This window comes from Phocoena sinus, chromosome 8 (genome assembly GCF_008692025.1).
Source record: "Phocoena sinus isolate mPhoSin1 chromosome 8, mPhoSin1.pri, whole genome shotgun sequence".
Lineage (NCBI taxonomy): Eukaryota > Metazoa > Chordata > Mammalia > Artiodactyla > Phocoenidae > Phocoena > Phocoena sinus.
Genome location: NC_045770.1, coordinates 102,840,686 through 102,857,210, shown reverse-complemented (window position 1 = coordinate 102,857,210; position 16,525 = coordinate 102,840,686). Strand labels below are relative to the sequence as shown.

At 56.6% G+C, this 16,525-nt stretch overlaps 1 protein-coding gene across 5 annotated transcripts; it reads left to right on the top strand.

The window, feature by feature from the left end:
• The first annotated feature begins 48 nt into the window (after nt 1-48).
• PYGM (glycogen phosphorylase, muscle associated) lies at nt 49-15,885 on the top strand. Of its 5 annotated transcripts, none has more exons than XM_032640296.1 (21): nt 49-268; nt 1,153-4,638; nt 5,694-5,795; nt 5,884-5,962; nt 6,047-6,150; nt 6,528-6,659; nt 7,941-8,052; nt 8,139-8,221; nt 8,641-8,784; nt 9,116-9,208; nt 9,455-9,601; nt 9,767-9,930; nt 10,228-10,342; nt 10,900-11,001; nt 11,343-11,490; nt 11,802-11,860; nt 11,988-12,129; nt 12,570-12,777; nt 14,917-15,051; nt 15,262-15,328; nt 15,446-15,885. In XM_032640296.1, the coding sequence occupies exons 2-21, from the start codon at nt 4,396-4,398 to the stop codon at nt 15,593-15,595; spliced, it is 2,529 nt and encodes an 842-aa protein (XP_032496187.1). In that variant the 5' UTR covers nt 49-268; nt 1,153-4,395; the 3' UTR covers nt 15,596-15,885. The 5 variants fall into 5 exon arrangements, with proteins under 5 accessions (XP_032496187.1, XP_032496189.1, XP_032496188.1 ...); XM_032640298.1 differs by having other exon boundaries at nt 49-1,465; nt 4,394-4,638; nt 15,446-15,865; XM_032640297.1 differs by having other exon boundaries at nt 49-1,465; nt 4,370-4,638; nt 15,446-15,865.
• Nucleotides 15,886-16,525: the final 640 nt, after the last annotated feature.

Below are 16,525 nucleotides of genomic sequence, written 5' to 3'. Positions count from 1 at the left end.
TGTCCTTTTCTTCCTGGAGAGCCTCTGGGACCTTCATTAAGGAAGCCCCCATCTACCTCCCTGTGCAGTTTCGCTGGGGGAAGCTGGTGTGTGGGCGGCCCCACCTCCTCTCTCTGCCTTAGTAGTTAGTGGCTGAGAACCTGGTGACCCCCTCCCTGGTCTCTCTTTTCGAAGGCCTTTCCCTGGGGCTTGGACCTCCCCATGCGATGAGCTCCAGTTGTGATTTGTACCTGGAGCCTGCCACCTGACTGTGAGGTCCTGGGCCTAGGTAGGCATCGGCACTAAAGGTCAAGCCAACTAATCCTGCCTCTCAGGCTCAGCTGCTAGAGTTAAAACTGTCAAGTGGCTTTTTCTCTCTCTGCCGGTGACTCGCAGCCTGCCACACTGCAGCCTTCGGGGAGAGGTGGGGCGGGAGAAGGACTCACCTTGTGCTTTGTAAGCACTTCGCAGAGGGTCTCTGGCTGTTTTGGTCTTTGGTGTCTGGGGTGGTAGATAGGGCCCATGGTGGCACCAGAAAAATCCATCTCAGGACATAACATGGGGCAGTGAGGGTCTTGTTCAGCTGCTGCTGCTTTGCTACAGTTCCCTTGGGGAGAGCTGCACTGGGGCCTGCCCTTCCCCACTAGCTTTCCTTCCTTCCAGGAGGCTGAGGGACAGCAAGCTTCTGTTGCCCACAGCTCCTGGCCAGCGGGGACAGCACAACGCTGGCCTGGGCTGCTTTCCAGCTTCAGGCTGGGGCTGGCCGCTGCTGTTTTATCTGGAGCAGAGCCTTGCGTGTCTGGGCCCCATCCAGGGTGCCTGTGTTTGCTGTGGGCCCCGCAGGGGTTAATGAAGCCTCAGAACCCAGACCTGTTCCCTGGGTCTTCCTAAGCAAGCCCTAAACTTCAGTTGAGTGAAAGGGAGCAGGGAAATCTTTTCTCTTTGTTCTTAGCTGACAGAATGGGGGCAGGGCCTGGGGCCTGGCAACTCTCTTTGACCTCGGCTTCATCTCATTGCTTCCCCCCACAAGCTTGGTTTCCCTGGTGGGCTCGTGGGGCAGTTAATTAGCTCTTCGAAGCTCTGGAAGAGGCAAAGTGGCGCTATGTGGGTTTTAGAAATAAAATCAATAAATGACTTAACCACAGCCCAGCTATCTCCGTTTCTCTCCCCTAGGGCCAGCTCCATTCCTGGGCTCACTCCCTTTCTGTTCCCTGCTGTCAGCTTTCGTTAAGGTTTTGGAGGGTAACAAGTGGCTGAAGGAGGCATCAGTGGCCTTTCTCCAAGCAGCTCAAGGCCCTGAAATGGAAGAGAGACAGCAGGAAGGCTTGGCCCTCGGAACCACAGCAAGCACCTGCCTTTGTGGTGGAACGGGAGGGAGAAGTGCTCTCCCACCTGCCTTGGACACCTAGAGTAGAGAAGAGCCCTCTACTTGACCCTGTTTCTGTTCTGCGGCAGCAGCAGTGTCTCCCCACCCCCTCAAAGCTAGGTTGGTGAAAGGAATGTCGGTTGGGAAAGGTCACTGTCAGGGCTGTGTTACTGAGACCCAGCCAAGGGCTCTGGTGGAACCCAAGATTGGTCCCAGGAAGGAGGCAGGATTTCTGATTAGAAACCTAGTCGGATGTAAACAACCTTGAGTTATTTCAGGTTGGGAAAGTGTGCTCTCAGGATTCTTTAAAATCTATGCATGCAACACTAATGGGGGTGAAAGGGGAGAAGGACTTGGGGAAACAGGTCAGTTTCAGCCTTCAAGTTTCCATCCTGCTGGGCTGGGGGAAGCAAAATAAAAGAGGGGCTCCTGAGGTGGCGTCACCTTTGGAAAAGACTGGAAAGTTTGAGTGGGTGCCAATGACGCAACAAAGACCAAAAGAACCCACAAGAAAGGTAGTTGGAGAAACCAGTTCAAAGTACATCTGTTTCCCAAGAGAAACAGGATGTGTCCCAGTTCAGCAAGTGCCTTGAGTGCAGGGGCGGGGTGAGCACTAAGTTGATGAGCAGGGAGGGGGCGTGGATTGGGTTGACGGTGGGGAGCAGGATAAGAAGCTAGGAATGCTCTGTTAGGAGCAGGTCCATAGTGGCAGGAAAATTAGGGGTCAGTGCAAAGGTTTGTGTGGCCAGAGCACGCAGCCACAGTTGGGGCATGAGATGACAACATGGGGAACTGGCGCTACCTTGTCGACAACTGTGCCAAGGAGCTTCTGAGCTCTACCCGGCCCTCCACAAGGAACCACGGGCCAGGCAGCCCAAGATGCTGGCCAAGCGCAGAGAACCAGGTGCTCGGTGGAGGGTGGGGTGAACCTCCCCAGAGGCACAGCCCGGGAGGAAAGGCTGAGGGTGGGAACTGTGAGACCTGAGAGCCACCAGGCATTCTTTTGAAATACAAGGTGTAAAAAACTTAACATGCAAACGTTTTAAGAGGAAGTTTTCTGTGTTCTCATGGCATCTGTGTTTTGGTGTTCTCTTCATGGTCTTTTTTCTCTGCTCTGGAGCACGCACTATGGAAGACCAGAACAGACGCTATTTGGGAGTAGGGGTAGAGCAGAGCTTGGCCTTTGGAAGACTTGGAGTTTGGCCCCCATACTAGGGTGGTAATTCCAGGGCTGGGTCTGCTGTGGCGCAGAGAGTCCTCAAACAGCTTGGCCTTCCTTGAACCAGACTCAATAACATCCTGCTGCTGTCCCGGCCTCTGACCTGCTTCCTTGGCCCTCAGACCAGAGCACCCAGCCCTCCCCTTCCACCGGCCCAGCGCCCGGCCCCGGGAAGCCCAGGCATCCTTTGAAATAGCACCAGGCCCTGGGCTCCTTTTGCTCAAAGAACAAAGCAGGATCTGAGGTCAGCCTCCGCAAGACTGGGAGGCAGTGGCTGGAGGAAGCAGGGATTTGTATTCTCACTTGAGAGTATACATTTCTTGAAGGAATTCAAGGCTCAGAAAAGTAAAGCAACCAGCCTAAGTTCCCACAGCAAATCAGTGCTGGGGCCAGGACACCAGCAGTGAACTGGGGGCAGCCAAAGCCGCAGAAGGAAGGATCTGTAGCTGCCAGGCCCTGGGGAGGAATGGTGTAACGTTCCCGGGGTGCAGGAGCTCCCATTTTATGGGTGAAGTCACATTTATGAACCTGGCCCACTCTTTTTTTTTTTTTATACAGCAGGTTCTTATTAGTCATCAACTTTATACACATCAGTGTATACATGTCAATCCCAATCGTCCAATTCAGCACACCACCATCCCCACCCCCCGCCACAGCTTTCCCCCCTTGGGGTCCATACGTTTCTGGCCCACTCTTTAGGCCTGTCCAGTGTGAGGCCCCAGGTGGGAGAAATGAATGGGAGAAGGCCTTCACTCAGTCACCTGGCAGCTGCGTCATGGGGAGACCTAATGCCACTGGCTAATGTTGTGTGTGTGTGTCTGTGTAGGGGGTGCTTCAGTTCTACCCCTGTGGGCCACAGAACTGCAGTTCCCAGGGACCCCTGCTCCAGGCTGGTGGCCTCCAGCCAAAGCTGGCCTGTAATCTGACCGTCCCTCTCAAAAGGTCACTTCAGAGGTCCTTGAGGGACAGCAACAGGGGGAGCTCAGAGTGACTTGGCTTTGTGAGGGGGTGGGGCGGGGAGGGGCCCTGCCTCAGGCGACCTCCCCATACCACCCCTGGAACCTGGGGTCCTGGTCCCCCTTCTCCCAGCCACCCAGCGTCCTCTGCTAGCTGCCCTTCTTCTGTTCGGGGTACCCTGATCCTCAGCGCCTGGGCCTTCAGCCTGTGGGGAATCCTGGCCCCTCTTGCCACATGTGTCCTCCCCACCCGGGTGCAGGGCCACCGTGGAAGCTTGACCAGAGGGCGTCCCGCCTGTGGTTTGCAGCCTCTTGGGTGAAGGTCTAGAACTGAAGTCAAGCTGCTCTGATGGAGGCTGGGCCTCCTGTCACCTGTCCTCCTTGACAGCGCCCTCAGCCTCTCCAGGGAGTCCTGATTGAGGGCCTGCAATCAGGCTGCATCCTTCATCTATAACCCAGGAGAGGGGCCCAGATCAGGGCGACCTCAGCCAAAGTTACAGCCTAGAGGCTCCAGTCAAGCCTCAGGCCTCAAGCCAGTGCTCTGCCTGCTGCATCTTGTCTCTGACCCTGCAAAAGGCAGGGACGGGGACAGAAGACAGCAGACCCCAGTGTGTGAGGCCTGGAGGAAGTGGGTCAGCGCAGGGCTGCGAATGAGCCAGGGTGGCCCTCCCTGCCCCTCCTCTCCTCCCCTCACCCCAAAATAGCTCCCCGAGCAGCCAAGCCGAGACCGACCCATCGAGGGAGGAGGTGGGGCACGTTGCCCAGAGCCAGGCTTTAAAGCACCAGCCGGCTGGGGATCTCCACTCCCTGGCTGGAGGCACTGCTCAGGCTGCCCGCCTGTCCACACAGTCAGTCCGGCCCGCCCTCCCGCAGCCATGTCCCGGCCCCTGACAGACCAGGAGAAGAGAAAGCAGATCAGCGTGCGTGGCCTGGCCGGCGTGGAGAATGTGACCGAGCTGAAGAAGAACTTCAACCGGCACCTGCACTTCACCCTCGTGAAAGACCGCAATGTGGCCACCCCTCTAGACTACTACTTTGCGCTGGCCTTCACCGTGCGTGACCACCTCGTGGGCCGCTGGCTCCGCACGCAGCAGCACTACTACGAGAAGGACCCCAAGGTGCTGCTTGGGGCACCCCGGGAGGGGAATGGGCTGGGGGCTGGGAGATCTTGACCAAGTGGCAGCCCCTCCCTGGGGTCAGGGCTCTCTGCAGCAAAATAAAGGGTCACTCCAGGTTCCTGAGGTTGGAGGATCCAGGGGTGCCAGGTGCAATGGGCTGCTGGGGCAACCCAGGGGGAGAAATCTGGGATGGGGGCAGGTCAGGGGGCTCGGGTCAGTTAGGCTGGTTGCCAAGGCCCAGGGCTCACTCAGAGAATGGAGGGGCTTCTGGGGGACATGAAGACCCCTGTGGCCTGGGTTGGGCCCTAAGTGGAAGGACATATCATTGAATGTGTGCGTGGTGTGTGTGCTGGTGCAGCACATGGGGCGCAGCTGGGGCAGCTGGGGTGGTGAGATCAAATGTCTGTTGGGGTCACTGGTAAATGTCAGCAACCTGACACTTCTGGGCAGGCGTGGGGGAGGGCCAGGGAGGGGACCCAGGGAACCAGGAGACCAGGCACCATCAGCATCCTAGATCCTGGCAGCTCTCCGTCCTCTTCTTGGGACTGAGGCTTGAGAGCCAGGAGGCCCTCTGCAAGGACGGGAGGTGGCCGACTCTAGCCCTGAGTCATGTGTGACCTTGAGCCAATGACTTTTTTCTCTGGGCCTGGCTCTCCCTTTTGGGAAGCACTTGGAGGTGCTTCCCTATGTTCTGACTCCCTGATGGGCTGGCTGTTGGCAGGATTGCATGCAATGAAAGGAGTTCCTACCTCTCCTAGGCACCTCTCCTAGCCCCTGAGGTAGATATGGCCAGCCCCATTTTCCAGATGAGGAAACTGAGGCTCAGAGAAGAAAAGTGATTTGTCCAAAGTCAGAAGAAATGCTGGGACCAGAATCTTGCCTGTTGGGTCCCAAAGCCTGAGAAGGGGGGAGAAATGGAGGCAGGGCTGGAACATGCTGGGGTCTAGGAGTGGGGCAGGAAGTATGAGAGGTGCAGGCCCAGCTGGGCCTGGCTGAATGTTAGTGGGTGGCCTTGATGCCCTCCCCTCCACCTCCCCACCTGTCTCTCCGGGCAGAGGATCTACTACCTGTCTCTGGAATTCTACATGGGCCGGACGCTACAAAACACCATGGTGAACCTGGCCTTGGAGAATGCCTGTGATGAGGCCACCTACCAGGTGTGTAGGGGTGGGGCAAGGCTTGGGGCTTGGGAGATTGACCTGCTGGCCCTTGGCCCTGATGCCTGCCATACCCTCCCGCCTCTAGCTGGGCCTGGACATGGAGGAGCTGGAGGAAGTCGAGGAGGACGCAGGGCTGGGCAACGGGGGCCTGGGCCGGCTGGCGGGTGAGTGAGCAGGGTGGCAGGGGATTGGGCAGAAGGGTTCCTTTGTGCCACGTCTCTGACACCCACCTCCATGCACACCCCTAGCCTGCTTTCTGGACTCCATGGCGACTCTGGGCCTGGCTGCCTATGGCTACGGGATCCGCTATGAGTTTGGGATTTTTAACCAGAAGATCTCTGGGGGTTGGCAGGTGAGTGACCTTGGGCCCTGACCTTGTTATTATGATGGAGAAGACTCCTATTTGTTCATTCATCTGCACATAGATCCAGAACCAGCCCCAGCCTTGGTGGAAAACATCCTTGCCCCTTCCCCCTGGCCCCAAGCCAGTTGTTAGCTCTGGGGATAGGAGGTCCATACCTGTGGAATGTCTCAGACTCTCTTACACACACGGTGTCCCCGTGGATATTCCACCAGACCAGGGGCCCACCTACCCCAAAGCCCTTCATTTACACCCTCCCTGTATAGGGCACATTAGGGCCACTGCTCCTGGCCTACTCACCACCTGCTGTGGTGTGAGCCTGGCTCTGACACTGCCTTCCTTTCTCCCCTGACCTGCCTTGGGCTCAGATAGAGGAGGCTGATGACTGGCTTCGCTACGGCAACCCCTGGGAGAAGGCCCGACCCGAGTGCACACTGCCTGTGCACTTCTATGGCCGAGTGGAGCACACCAACCAAGGGGCCAAGTGGGTGGACACGCAGGTGAGGGGGACGTCAGGGAGCGGGGTGTGGTGGTGGGGAAATCTAGTGAGGGAGAGGGGAGGAGGTTCTAGAGGAAACAGAGAGAAACAAGGAAAGAGCCTGCAGGCTACTGGACCTAGTGCTATTTTATAATGGATGCCACTGAGGCTCAGAGAGGTTAAGTGACTTATTCAAGGTCACACAGCTAGAACTAGGAGAGACTGGAGACAGGGTCACAGGGGAGCCAGACCAAGTGCAGAGCCTGGGAGGAGGAGAGAGGCCACCCTGCTCTACCAGTGCTTCTCCCCTGACCTGGCTCCTTTCCACCACCCCACAAGACTCATCAAAGAATAATCACGGAATCTTGGCTCCCCTGCACATCTGAACTGGGGGCTTGATGGGAAACAAAGCAACAGCCCAGAAACGGGGACAGGGGAGAAACTTAAAAGCCTGGAGAGGGCAATTGACTTGTTCAAGGTCACAGAGCAAGTTAGAGGGAACCTAAAGCTAAACGAGGTGTCCAAATTCCAGCTCAGCCAGCCTTGCTGTGGCTGCAGGTCATCGGCCTCCAGATGGCTGCGCAGCAACCTCTAGGCTTTCAGAATCTAGAGTTTGTTCTGCTGTCATCCACGCTAAGGTCCAGCAGGGCTCTGGCTGCCCGCCTAGCTCTATGTTCTTGGGCCAGTCCCTTCCCTCTCTAAGCTGCAGCTTTCACTCTGCTCCAATCAGGGGCTACTTAAATGTTGGGGAGGGAGGCGTGGGTGTGCCCCCGCCCCATGATAATGGGCAGCTATCAGCAGCAATTATTGATGTTTGCTAATTGTGGGAGGTGGGGCCAGCATTAGTCACTGCTAATTAGCCCTGTGGTCAACCAGGCATAAGCCCTTTGGATGGCCTTGACCTCCGTGACCCCCTCAGCCAGGCCCCATGGTTCCCCCCAGCCCTTCCATGAGTCCAGAGTGTCCTCTAGACTGTGCTCAGGCCAGCGGCCAGCTCATCGCCATCATGGCGGAGTGGCCACCAACAGGGCTCCGCCCTGGGCTCCGAGCTCATCCCCACCTCCTGGAATCTTCACAACAGCCCAGCAAGGAGGGGCATGGTGGTGGAGGCACTGGGAAGTCCTCTCCTTATGGACGAGGTCCAGAGAGGTTGGCGGGGCTGCTTGTGGTCACCCAGAGTTGGGACTAGAACCCGGCGTGGGGAGTTGGGGGAGTGCAGTGACAGAGCACAGAGTTCCGGCTCTCAGGGCCTCTCGGGCATGGCAGATGCCCACCTCCTGACGCCACACCGGGTGCCCCGCAGGTGGTGTTGGCCATGCCTTACGACACACCTGTGCCCGGCTACCGCAACAACATCGTCAATACCATGCGCCTGTGGTCTGCCAAGGCCCCCAATGACTTCAACCTCAAGGACTGTGAGTTCAGCCAAAGTCAGCAGCCCCTGCCCACCCCGGCCCACACTTGACCCAAGCCTGACCCTGTCCCCACATTCGTTCCTCAGTCAACGTCGGTGGCTACATCCAGGCTGTGCTGGACCGCAACCTGGCTGAGAATATCTCCCGTGTCCTGTATCCCAACGACAACGTATGTTACCCCCTGGGCTGGGGACAGGAAGCCAGAGTGCATGGGAGAGGGCAGGAGAAGGGGAGTGACACTTGCTGGTGCCCTAGTCACACCCAAGGCATATTGCTGGCCCCTATGTGTCCTGTTCTTCCCCCAAGTTCATTAAGTGGGAGGATGCCTGAGTCCTGGGGGCAGCAGGTTAGGGTGGGGCACTTTGGATGAGCCGCTCCCTGGTAACACCCACAATACTCCTGGTCCTTAGCCCTCCCTCCTGCTACCATCCACATTGCTGCTTCTTGGTGGGTGAAAGACCCCTGGGTCCCTGAGGTGGGGCAGCTCAGGGCTCAGGAATCTTGGTGTGGGTGGGAGTCTCCCCTGGCCACACCCACAGCAGTGTTAGGCCACCACCTTGACTCCACCCTGCCTGGCACTGTCCCCAGTTCTTTGAGGGGAAAGAGCTTCGGCTGAAGCAGGAGTACTTCGTAGTGGCTGCCACGCTCCAGGACATCATCCGCCGCTTCAAATCCTCCAAGTTCGGCTGCCGAGACCCTGTGCGCACGAGCTTCGACGCCTTCCCGGATAAGGTACCAGGCCCCAGGGAAGGCCAGTCTCTACACCTCCTGTGATGGGTGCCATCCCTCCTCCCTCTAGTCTCAGCCTGAACCACCCATTTTACAGATGACGACGTGGAGGCTGGGTGTTGGGGGTGGGGGTGGGGGGATCTGCTCGCGATCCTCAATAGAACCTCGCTCCCCTCTTCCTCCTGCCCCATACCTGCCCCCGTGAGGGCCTCCACCCCCAGCTCAACCCTAGAACCATGAGGGGCCCTGGGGGCGGGTGCTCTGAAGGGGCAAAGGACAGCAATCATAGCCTTGGTTTGGAGCCCAGACTGACTCCAATGCCCCCCGCCCCCAGGTGGCCATCCAGCTGAATGACACCCACCCCTCCTTGACCATCCCCGAGCTGATGAGGATCCTGGTGGACCAGGAGCGGCTGGACTGGGACAAGGTGGGCTTCAGGGCCCCTCCTGCACCCCTGCCTCACCCTCTGCATCTCAGGGTTCCCCTCCCAGTCTGGGTAGTGGAAAGATGTGGGTGGAGCCCCCACTGCACAGACGGCAGTGTGAGGCCCAGAGGGCGGGTGTCCTAGAACCTGGCGCGGCAGTGGCAGGGCCAGGGCTCTTGGCTGCACAGTGAGTGTGGAGAGCCATCCGGCTTAAGCCCGGGGGTCCTTCCTCGCCATCCTGTCTGTCAGGCATGGGATGTGACTGTGAAGACCTGTGCCTATACCAACCACACGGTGTTGCCCGAGGCCCTGGAGCGCTGGCCCGTGCACCTCATCGAGACCCTGCTGCCTCGGCACCTCCAGATCATCTATGAGATCAACCAGCGCTTCCTTAATGTGAGTGGAGGAAGCGTGGGGTGGAGGGTGGGGCGTGGAGGGCATGGAAAGCATGGCTCCTGAGACTCTGGCAGGGAGGGCTGTGGACAGAGACCTGGGGATAGGGTAGGGGCTGGAAACCTGGGTCCTGGGTCCCCGTCCTAGCTCTTGGCTCTCCTGGCACAGCGGGTGGCGGCTGCGTTCCCAGGGGATGTAGACCGGCTGAGGCGCATGTCGCTGGTGGAGGAGGGCGCGGTGAAACGTATCAACATGGCACACCTGTGCATCGCCGGTTCACATGCTATCAATGGCGTGGCTCGCATCCACTCTGAGATCCTCAAGAAGACGACGTAAGACCCACTCCCCAGACACCGCCCCTCCCGCTGGACCCCCGCTCACCCCCTCACTGTCCGGCACCAGCCATTCACAGTTGCCCTCAGCTGGCCCCTTCCACGGGTGGCACCACTCTTAACAAGCATCATAGCCTTGCCGTCCAGTCCAGTCCTGTCCCCAGATGACCCCTCTTACACACAGCACCCTCCCCCTCCCCTCCAGGCCCCTTTCATCAAGAAACCAGGGTAGGGGCCCCAGGGAGGAGGGCTTCATCCCACAGGGGTGATTGGTGATTCCCCGACCCCATCCTATAGCTTCAAGGACTTCTATGAGCTAGAGCCTCATAAGTTCCAGAATAAGACCAACGGCATCACTCCTCGCCGCTGGCTGGTTATGTGTAACCCTGGGCTGGCAGAAGTCATTGCTGAGGTGAGCGTTCACATATGGCCAGCAGGGGTCAACACGGTCACCGCAGGGAGCATCTGGGTGTGGTTGTGTATGTGGTTCACTGTAGGGCACCCATCTGAGGGCTGAAGTCCATCCTGCACTGCGTTCCCCAAGCCTTGCATCTGTCTGGAGAAGGGGAACCATTTTCTTACTTGCATGAGGGTGCCTGTGGGCGAATGGAGGCCCTGGCTATGAAGGTCAACCTGGTGGAGTTCACAGTCTAATGGAGGGGTTATCAGCAGGTCACATCTGGATTGAGACCAGAAAGGGGCAGAGAGTGGGAGCGGGGCCCTGAGGTCAATGCCTGTCAGAGGAAAAGGCCAAGAGGAAGGCCTGTGGGGTCAGATGGGGGTCAGCCATCAGAGCTCAAGGTCAGGAGGGGAGGAAAGATGCACATACATGTACTACCCCCCAGCTGGGAGGATGCAGAGGAAGGAGCTGTCTGCAGTGGATGGGGCTTGGTTGACCTGGAAAGGGACCCCTCTGTGAGGGAGGACGGAGGAGGGATATGGGCCTAACTGAGAGCTATCTTCCCACAGCGCATCGGGGAGGACTACATCGCAGACCTGGACCAGCTGCGCAAACTGCTCTCCTATGTGGACGATGAAGCCTTTATCCGGGATGTGGCCAAAGTGAAGCAGGTGAGGAGCGCTGCAATCTGGGACAGACTCCTGTGCTAGGGCTTGAGTGGAGGGTGCTGGAGGGGCCGGATGTCTGAGTCAGGAATGGCCGATAGAGCTCATCTCTTCTGCAACCTCAGGCCATTGGTAGAAGTTGCCTGGAGTCAGTCCATGGTGGGAAGGCATCATCTGACCTCACTGGAAGAGTGCTGACGTTGATTAGCAATGTCTGCCCTGATGCAGGAGTGGATAAAGGTGGCAAGGGAGACTTCTATCCTCACCTTCCTGGGAAAGAAATGAGACTGTAGGATTTCCTGAGGCTGAGGCCTATTGGTGAGCTCTCTCCACTCCCCTGACTTCAGGAAAACAAGTTAAAGTTCTCTGCGTACCTAGAGAAGGAATACAAAGTCCACATCAACCCCAACTCGCTCTTCGACGTCCAGGTGAAGCGGATTCATGAATATAAACGCCAGCTCCTCAACTGCCTCCATGTCATCACAATGTACAACCGTGAGTGGCAGGGTTCCCTCTGGCTCCCGGTTCCCCGCTCTGTGTACCTCCCAGGATACTATATACTTCCTGATCAACATCTCCTTTGACCTCAGGATAACTCTTGGGACATGGAATTATCCCCATTTCACAGATGGGCAAACTGAGGCTCAGAAGGGGAGGAAGTGACAGATCTGAGGTCACAAAGCAAGTGATTGCCCAAGTCAGGGCTACTGTCTCCCAGCCCAGCCCTGGCTGGATGAGTGCTGTCAGGTGTTACTGCCGAGAGGGAAAACCTGGCCCACTCACTGGATCCCTCTGTTTCTCCATAGGCATCAAGAAGGATCCCAATAAGTTTTCTGTGCCTCGGACTGTGATGATTGGAGGGAAGGTGAGAAGCCGGGCTGCAGACCATGGCTGTGGTTCTTTGATATCCAGGTTGAGGTCAGCCTGGCTGGGTTGCAGGATGGGGCTAGGAGGTCAGGCTGTGGAGCTGACCCCAGACTGTGCTCCCACAGGCTGCACCTGGGTACCACATGGCCAAGATGATCATCAAACTCATTACAGCCGTTGGGGATGTGGTCAACCACGACCCGGTGGTGGGAGACCGCCTCCGCCTGGTCTTCTTGGAGAACTACCGAGTCTCACTGGCCGAGAAAGGTGGAATGCCGCCAGTGGGGACCCTAGGGAAGCTCTGATTAGTTCAGTTCCAGGAAGAGATATTAATCTCCTCTTCTTAGGGTGCTTGCACTTTAAGGAAGAACCTGGAGAGGACGATACTCAAATCATGAGGATGTCCCTTTAATGGTGGTATGGGGTGAAATTATAGGGGAGATGGGCCTCAGTGGTGCCCTTTAAGTCACACAGTGGAGCTGGGGGGTGGGGGGAGTCCAGGTTAGGTCCCAGATGTTCAAATATCAACAAGAGGTGGCGGGGCGGTGGGGGGCAGTGAGAGAGAGACTTAATTGGTTAAGAGTGGCGCGTTGGGGTGGAGGGGACTCTGAATCTGGCTAGGCCTAGGGCCAGACTAACTCCAGAGTCTCTAGCTGGTCTGGGGCTCTTCCTGGAGCTGAGCTTGTCTCCTGCTGCCCCCCCAACAGTGATCCCGGCTGCTGACCTTTCCGAGCAGATCTCTACTGCGGGCACTGAGGCGTCAGGCACTGGCAACATGAAGTTCATGCTCAATGGGGCTCTGACCATTGGCACCATGGATGGGGCCAATGTGGAGATGGCAGAAGAGGCGGGAGAGGAGAACTTCTTCATCTTCGGCATGCGGGTGGAGGACGTGGAAAGGCTTGACCAGAGAGGGTATGGGCTGCAAAGTTCACAGTCTGTGGGCAGGAGGCACCAAGGTGCGACTGCTGGAGGTAGAGCCGGGAGCAAGAGGCATGACTGGAAAGGCTGGTCCAGGCTGCACAAGGTCTTAGTTATGGCCATCACGAGTCTAGAAAACTTTTGAGGTAACTTATAACAAATAAGGTTAATGAAATGGGAAAAGAAAGAAGTAACATAGAACTGAAGGAAAAGGAAGAGAAAATAATACCAACCCTCAGAGATAATATTATTTCTGGAATTGGAAGTAAAGTGAAATTCTTAGCTCCCTGGCAGCCATGGCAAAAAGGGAAATATGAGTACAGTAGTTATATCTGTGCTTGTGGTCAGAAACGTAGATCTTCAGAGAAGACATTTTCCTGGCATTACATTTTTTTTTTTTTTTTTTGCGGTACGCGGGCCTCTCACTGTTGCGGCCTCTCCCGTTGCGGAGCACAGGCTCCGGATGCGCAGGCTCAGCGGCCATAGCTCACGGGCCCAGCCGCTCTGCGGCATGTGGGATCTTCCCGGACCGGGGCACGAACCCGTGTCCCCTGCATCGGCAGGCGGACTCTCAACCACTGTGCCACCAGGGAAGCCCCTGGCATTACATTTTTAACATTTTAAAATATGATTTTTTCTTATCATAAAAGCAGTACATGCTCACTGGTTAGAAATATACAAAGCCACAAAGAATAAAACAACTGTCATCCATAATCTCATCACCCAGATTTAAAGCCACAGTTCTCTTTTTCTTCGTGTATTTATATGTGTGTGTATATAGTTTTTAAAAGTTGGGAATAATGCATGTACAGTATTGAATCCTGTTATCTTAACATTGGTGAGGCATTTTCCATGTCATTAAATAGTCCCCAAGATATTTTACATGTTTGTATAGCATTCTCTCTTACGTACATGGCATAACTTATTTAACTAGTTCCGTATGGTTGGACATTAAGGTTGATTTCCCCTGTTAGGATAAACGTCCCTGTGATGACTAACCTTTTACATTGATGTCCACATCTCTGATTATTTCCTTAAGATAATTATTAGAAGGGGGTATATCTGAGTAAAAAGTATGAGTTCTTAAGGCTCCTGATACACATTGTCAAATTGTTTTCCAGAAAGTTGGTACCAGTTTACACTCCCACCAACAGCTTACAAGAGCTGGCACTGAATGTTGATAGGAATTTCTCCTGTGGGGGTTGACTAGAAAGTTTAGACTTGGTCCTTTGTTGTTGTTTTGGTTGCACCGTGTGACGTGTGGGATCTCAGTTCCTTGACTAGGGATTGAACCCGCGTCCCCTGCATTGGAAGCGTGGCAGACTTGGTCCTTTGGACAGGAAGGAAATGTGAAGTGTTTTGAGCAAAGTCCAACACGTTCAGAACTAGGCTCCAGATGGACACTTTTGGCTGCAGGAGGGAGGCTTGACTGGAGGGGACAATGTCTAGGTGGGGGACCAGTGTGGGGCTGACACCAGATGGCAGGGGGAGTCCCCTGCAGCAGACCAGTGCTGGGGATGGGGATTAGGGACATTGTTGAGGAGGCGGACTTGGTTTCTGGTTGGAAGAGAGAAAGGGAGGAAAGAGATGAGACTGGTCTTGAGAGATTTGAACCCAGGTGGCTCAGGAATGGATTGTGCTGCCTTAGGAAGTGGGACACCGGAGGAAAGCTGGTGCCAGGCACAGCGATGAGCTTGGCTGGACGGTTCGAACTTAAGGATGTTCCTCACGATATACCTGTTCGCTCCTTCTGGGGCCTGAGAGTGAGGCCAGGGATGGACTGTGGATGGTGGGGGAGAAAAGCCATTAACGGAGGAAAGAAACCTGTTGGGAGACAGTGGTGGTGTGTGGGAAGAAGAGCGCTTGGTTTGGGGCCTTTGGCTCTGACACTACCTTTCTCTCCTCTCTAGACCTCAGTTTCCTCATCCACGAAGTGGGGGATGAAAAGCTGAGCTGAGAAGGGAGGGGGCCTCTTGGAAAGACCTCCAGAGGGAGTGTGGCAGCTGCGGGGAGGGCAGTAGCAGGCTGGGCCTGGGTTTTGACCCTGGGGCTTGGAACTTCCTGGATTTTTGCTGGAGGAGGAGGAGCCAGGAACCCATTTCCAGGGCACTGACTACAGCTCTTCCCCAACAGGTACAATGCCCAGGAATACTATGACCGAATTCCGGAGCTTCGGCACATCATTGACCAGCTGAACAGCGGCTTCTTCTCCCCCAAACAGCCCGACCTGTTCAAGGCCATTGTCAATATGCTCATGCACCATGACCGGTGAGCTGGCCGGCCAGGAAACTGCGCACGTGGGGCTGCTGGGCTCAGTAGGGCTCAGGTGCGGTGGGGAGGCTGGACAGGGCTTCTGGGCAGTTGGGACTAGATTCCTTTGGAAGCAGCATCACTGTTCAGGTCCCCAGAAATCCAATGGGACAGGATGGGCTTGGCCCTTGACCTCATGAAACTTCCTGATTCTCCATTCCCCTCCAGGTTTAAAGTCTTCGCAGATTATGAAGAGTACATTAAATGCCAGGAGAGAGTCAGTGCCCTGTACAAGGTGAGGGGTCCTGGGCCAGGGGCCGGCAGGGCTTTGGTGGCCCTGGTTGGGATGAGGTGGTAGGTGGGGACCCCACTGGCAGAGCAAACCCAGAGCTAGCTCCCTTTTGGCTTGTAGAACCCGAGAGAGTGGACGCGGATGGTGATCCGGAACATAGCCACCTCTGGCAAGTTCTCTAGCGACCGCACCATTGCCCAGTACGCCAAGGAGATCTGGGGCGTGGAGCCTAACCGCCAGCGCCTGCCAGCACCTGATGAGAAGATCTGAGCCTCTAGACCAGACCCAAACCTGCCCCTGAGTCTGTTGGCAGTCCCTTGGGCCAGCTCCAGCTCCTCGTCCAGAGGGTAGGGTACTGGGGTTAGATCTCTAAACCTCTCCCTGGAACCCCATTTCCCATCAGCCTTGAGATCCCAGTGTTCAGCGTGACTAAGGACACTGCTCCCATCCTGTCCTCGGGCTCCCCGCCCGCTCCTATTTATGGCTCTGACCAACTTTACCCACTCCCCAATAAACTGGTTCTCCTTGGGAGCCTCCTTACTCCTCTGTCTGTTGGGAAATATTTTTAGCTCTGGGCGGCATAGCAGCTGCACAGTCACCGCGCCTTACCCCCACCCGTGTCAGGTGCGTCCCCTCAGAAGAGGGGGGGCGGCCTGTGGGGGCAGGGCCCGGACTCTCCTGCCCACTTCCAAGCGTCATCCTCCACGCCTCTCTTCCCAGTGCTGTGTCCATACTAGGTCAGCGGCCTGCTAGGCTGGCCGGAGGCGTGGCATCCGCCCGGGTGGGGCCCACCCGGGCCGGGAGCGGGGACTTAGGCAGAGGCCTCCAGGACCACTGAAGATCCGTGCGGTTGGGGGCCAGACTCAAAAGGGGGAGGAGCCTCTGGGTGGTTGGCGGCTTCTTGACTCCGCCCTTAGCCCCGCCCCACTGCGGCGTTTAAGGGTCTCTCAGCAGGTGGCTGCGCTAGGTCCAAAGTAAGGAGAGTGTTAGGGCGGGGGACACACACAGACCGTCTAGGCTAGGCCGGTGTTGCCCCTCCTCACTTGGGGAAACTAAGGACCAGAAGGGGCCTGTTTGTAGGTCTCGTTTTACCGAGATTGAGGTGTGGGGGTGGTCCTGCCTCCGCAGCCGGGTAGCAGGGCGGGGCACGCCTCAGAAGATTTGTTTGGGGCCCGATGGTTTCACAGTGAGTGTGTTTGA

What these genes read in the sequence shown, in the direction of transcription:
- PYGM (XM_032640296.1), top strand. Translation starts at nt 4,396, where the DNA reads ATGTCCCGGCCCCTGACAGACCAGGAGAAGAGAAAGCAGATCAGCGTG. An exon ending in TCAACCAGCGCTTCCTTAAT is followed by an intron (nt 9,602 to 9,766) that starts GTGAGTGGAGGA and finishes CTCCTGGCACAG; the next exon opens with CGGGTGGCGGCTGCGTTCCC. An exon ending in AGTCTCACTGGCCGAGAAAG is followed by an intron (nt 12,130 to 12,569) that starts GTGGAATGCCGC and finishes CCCCCCCAACAG; the next exon opens with TGATCCCGGCTGCTGACCTT.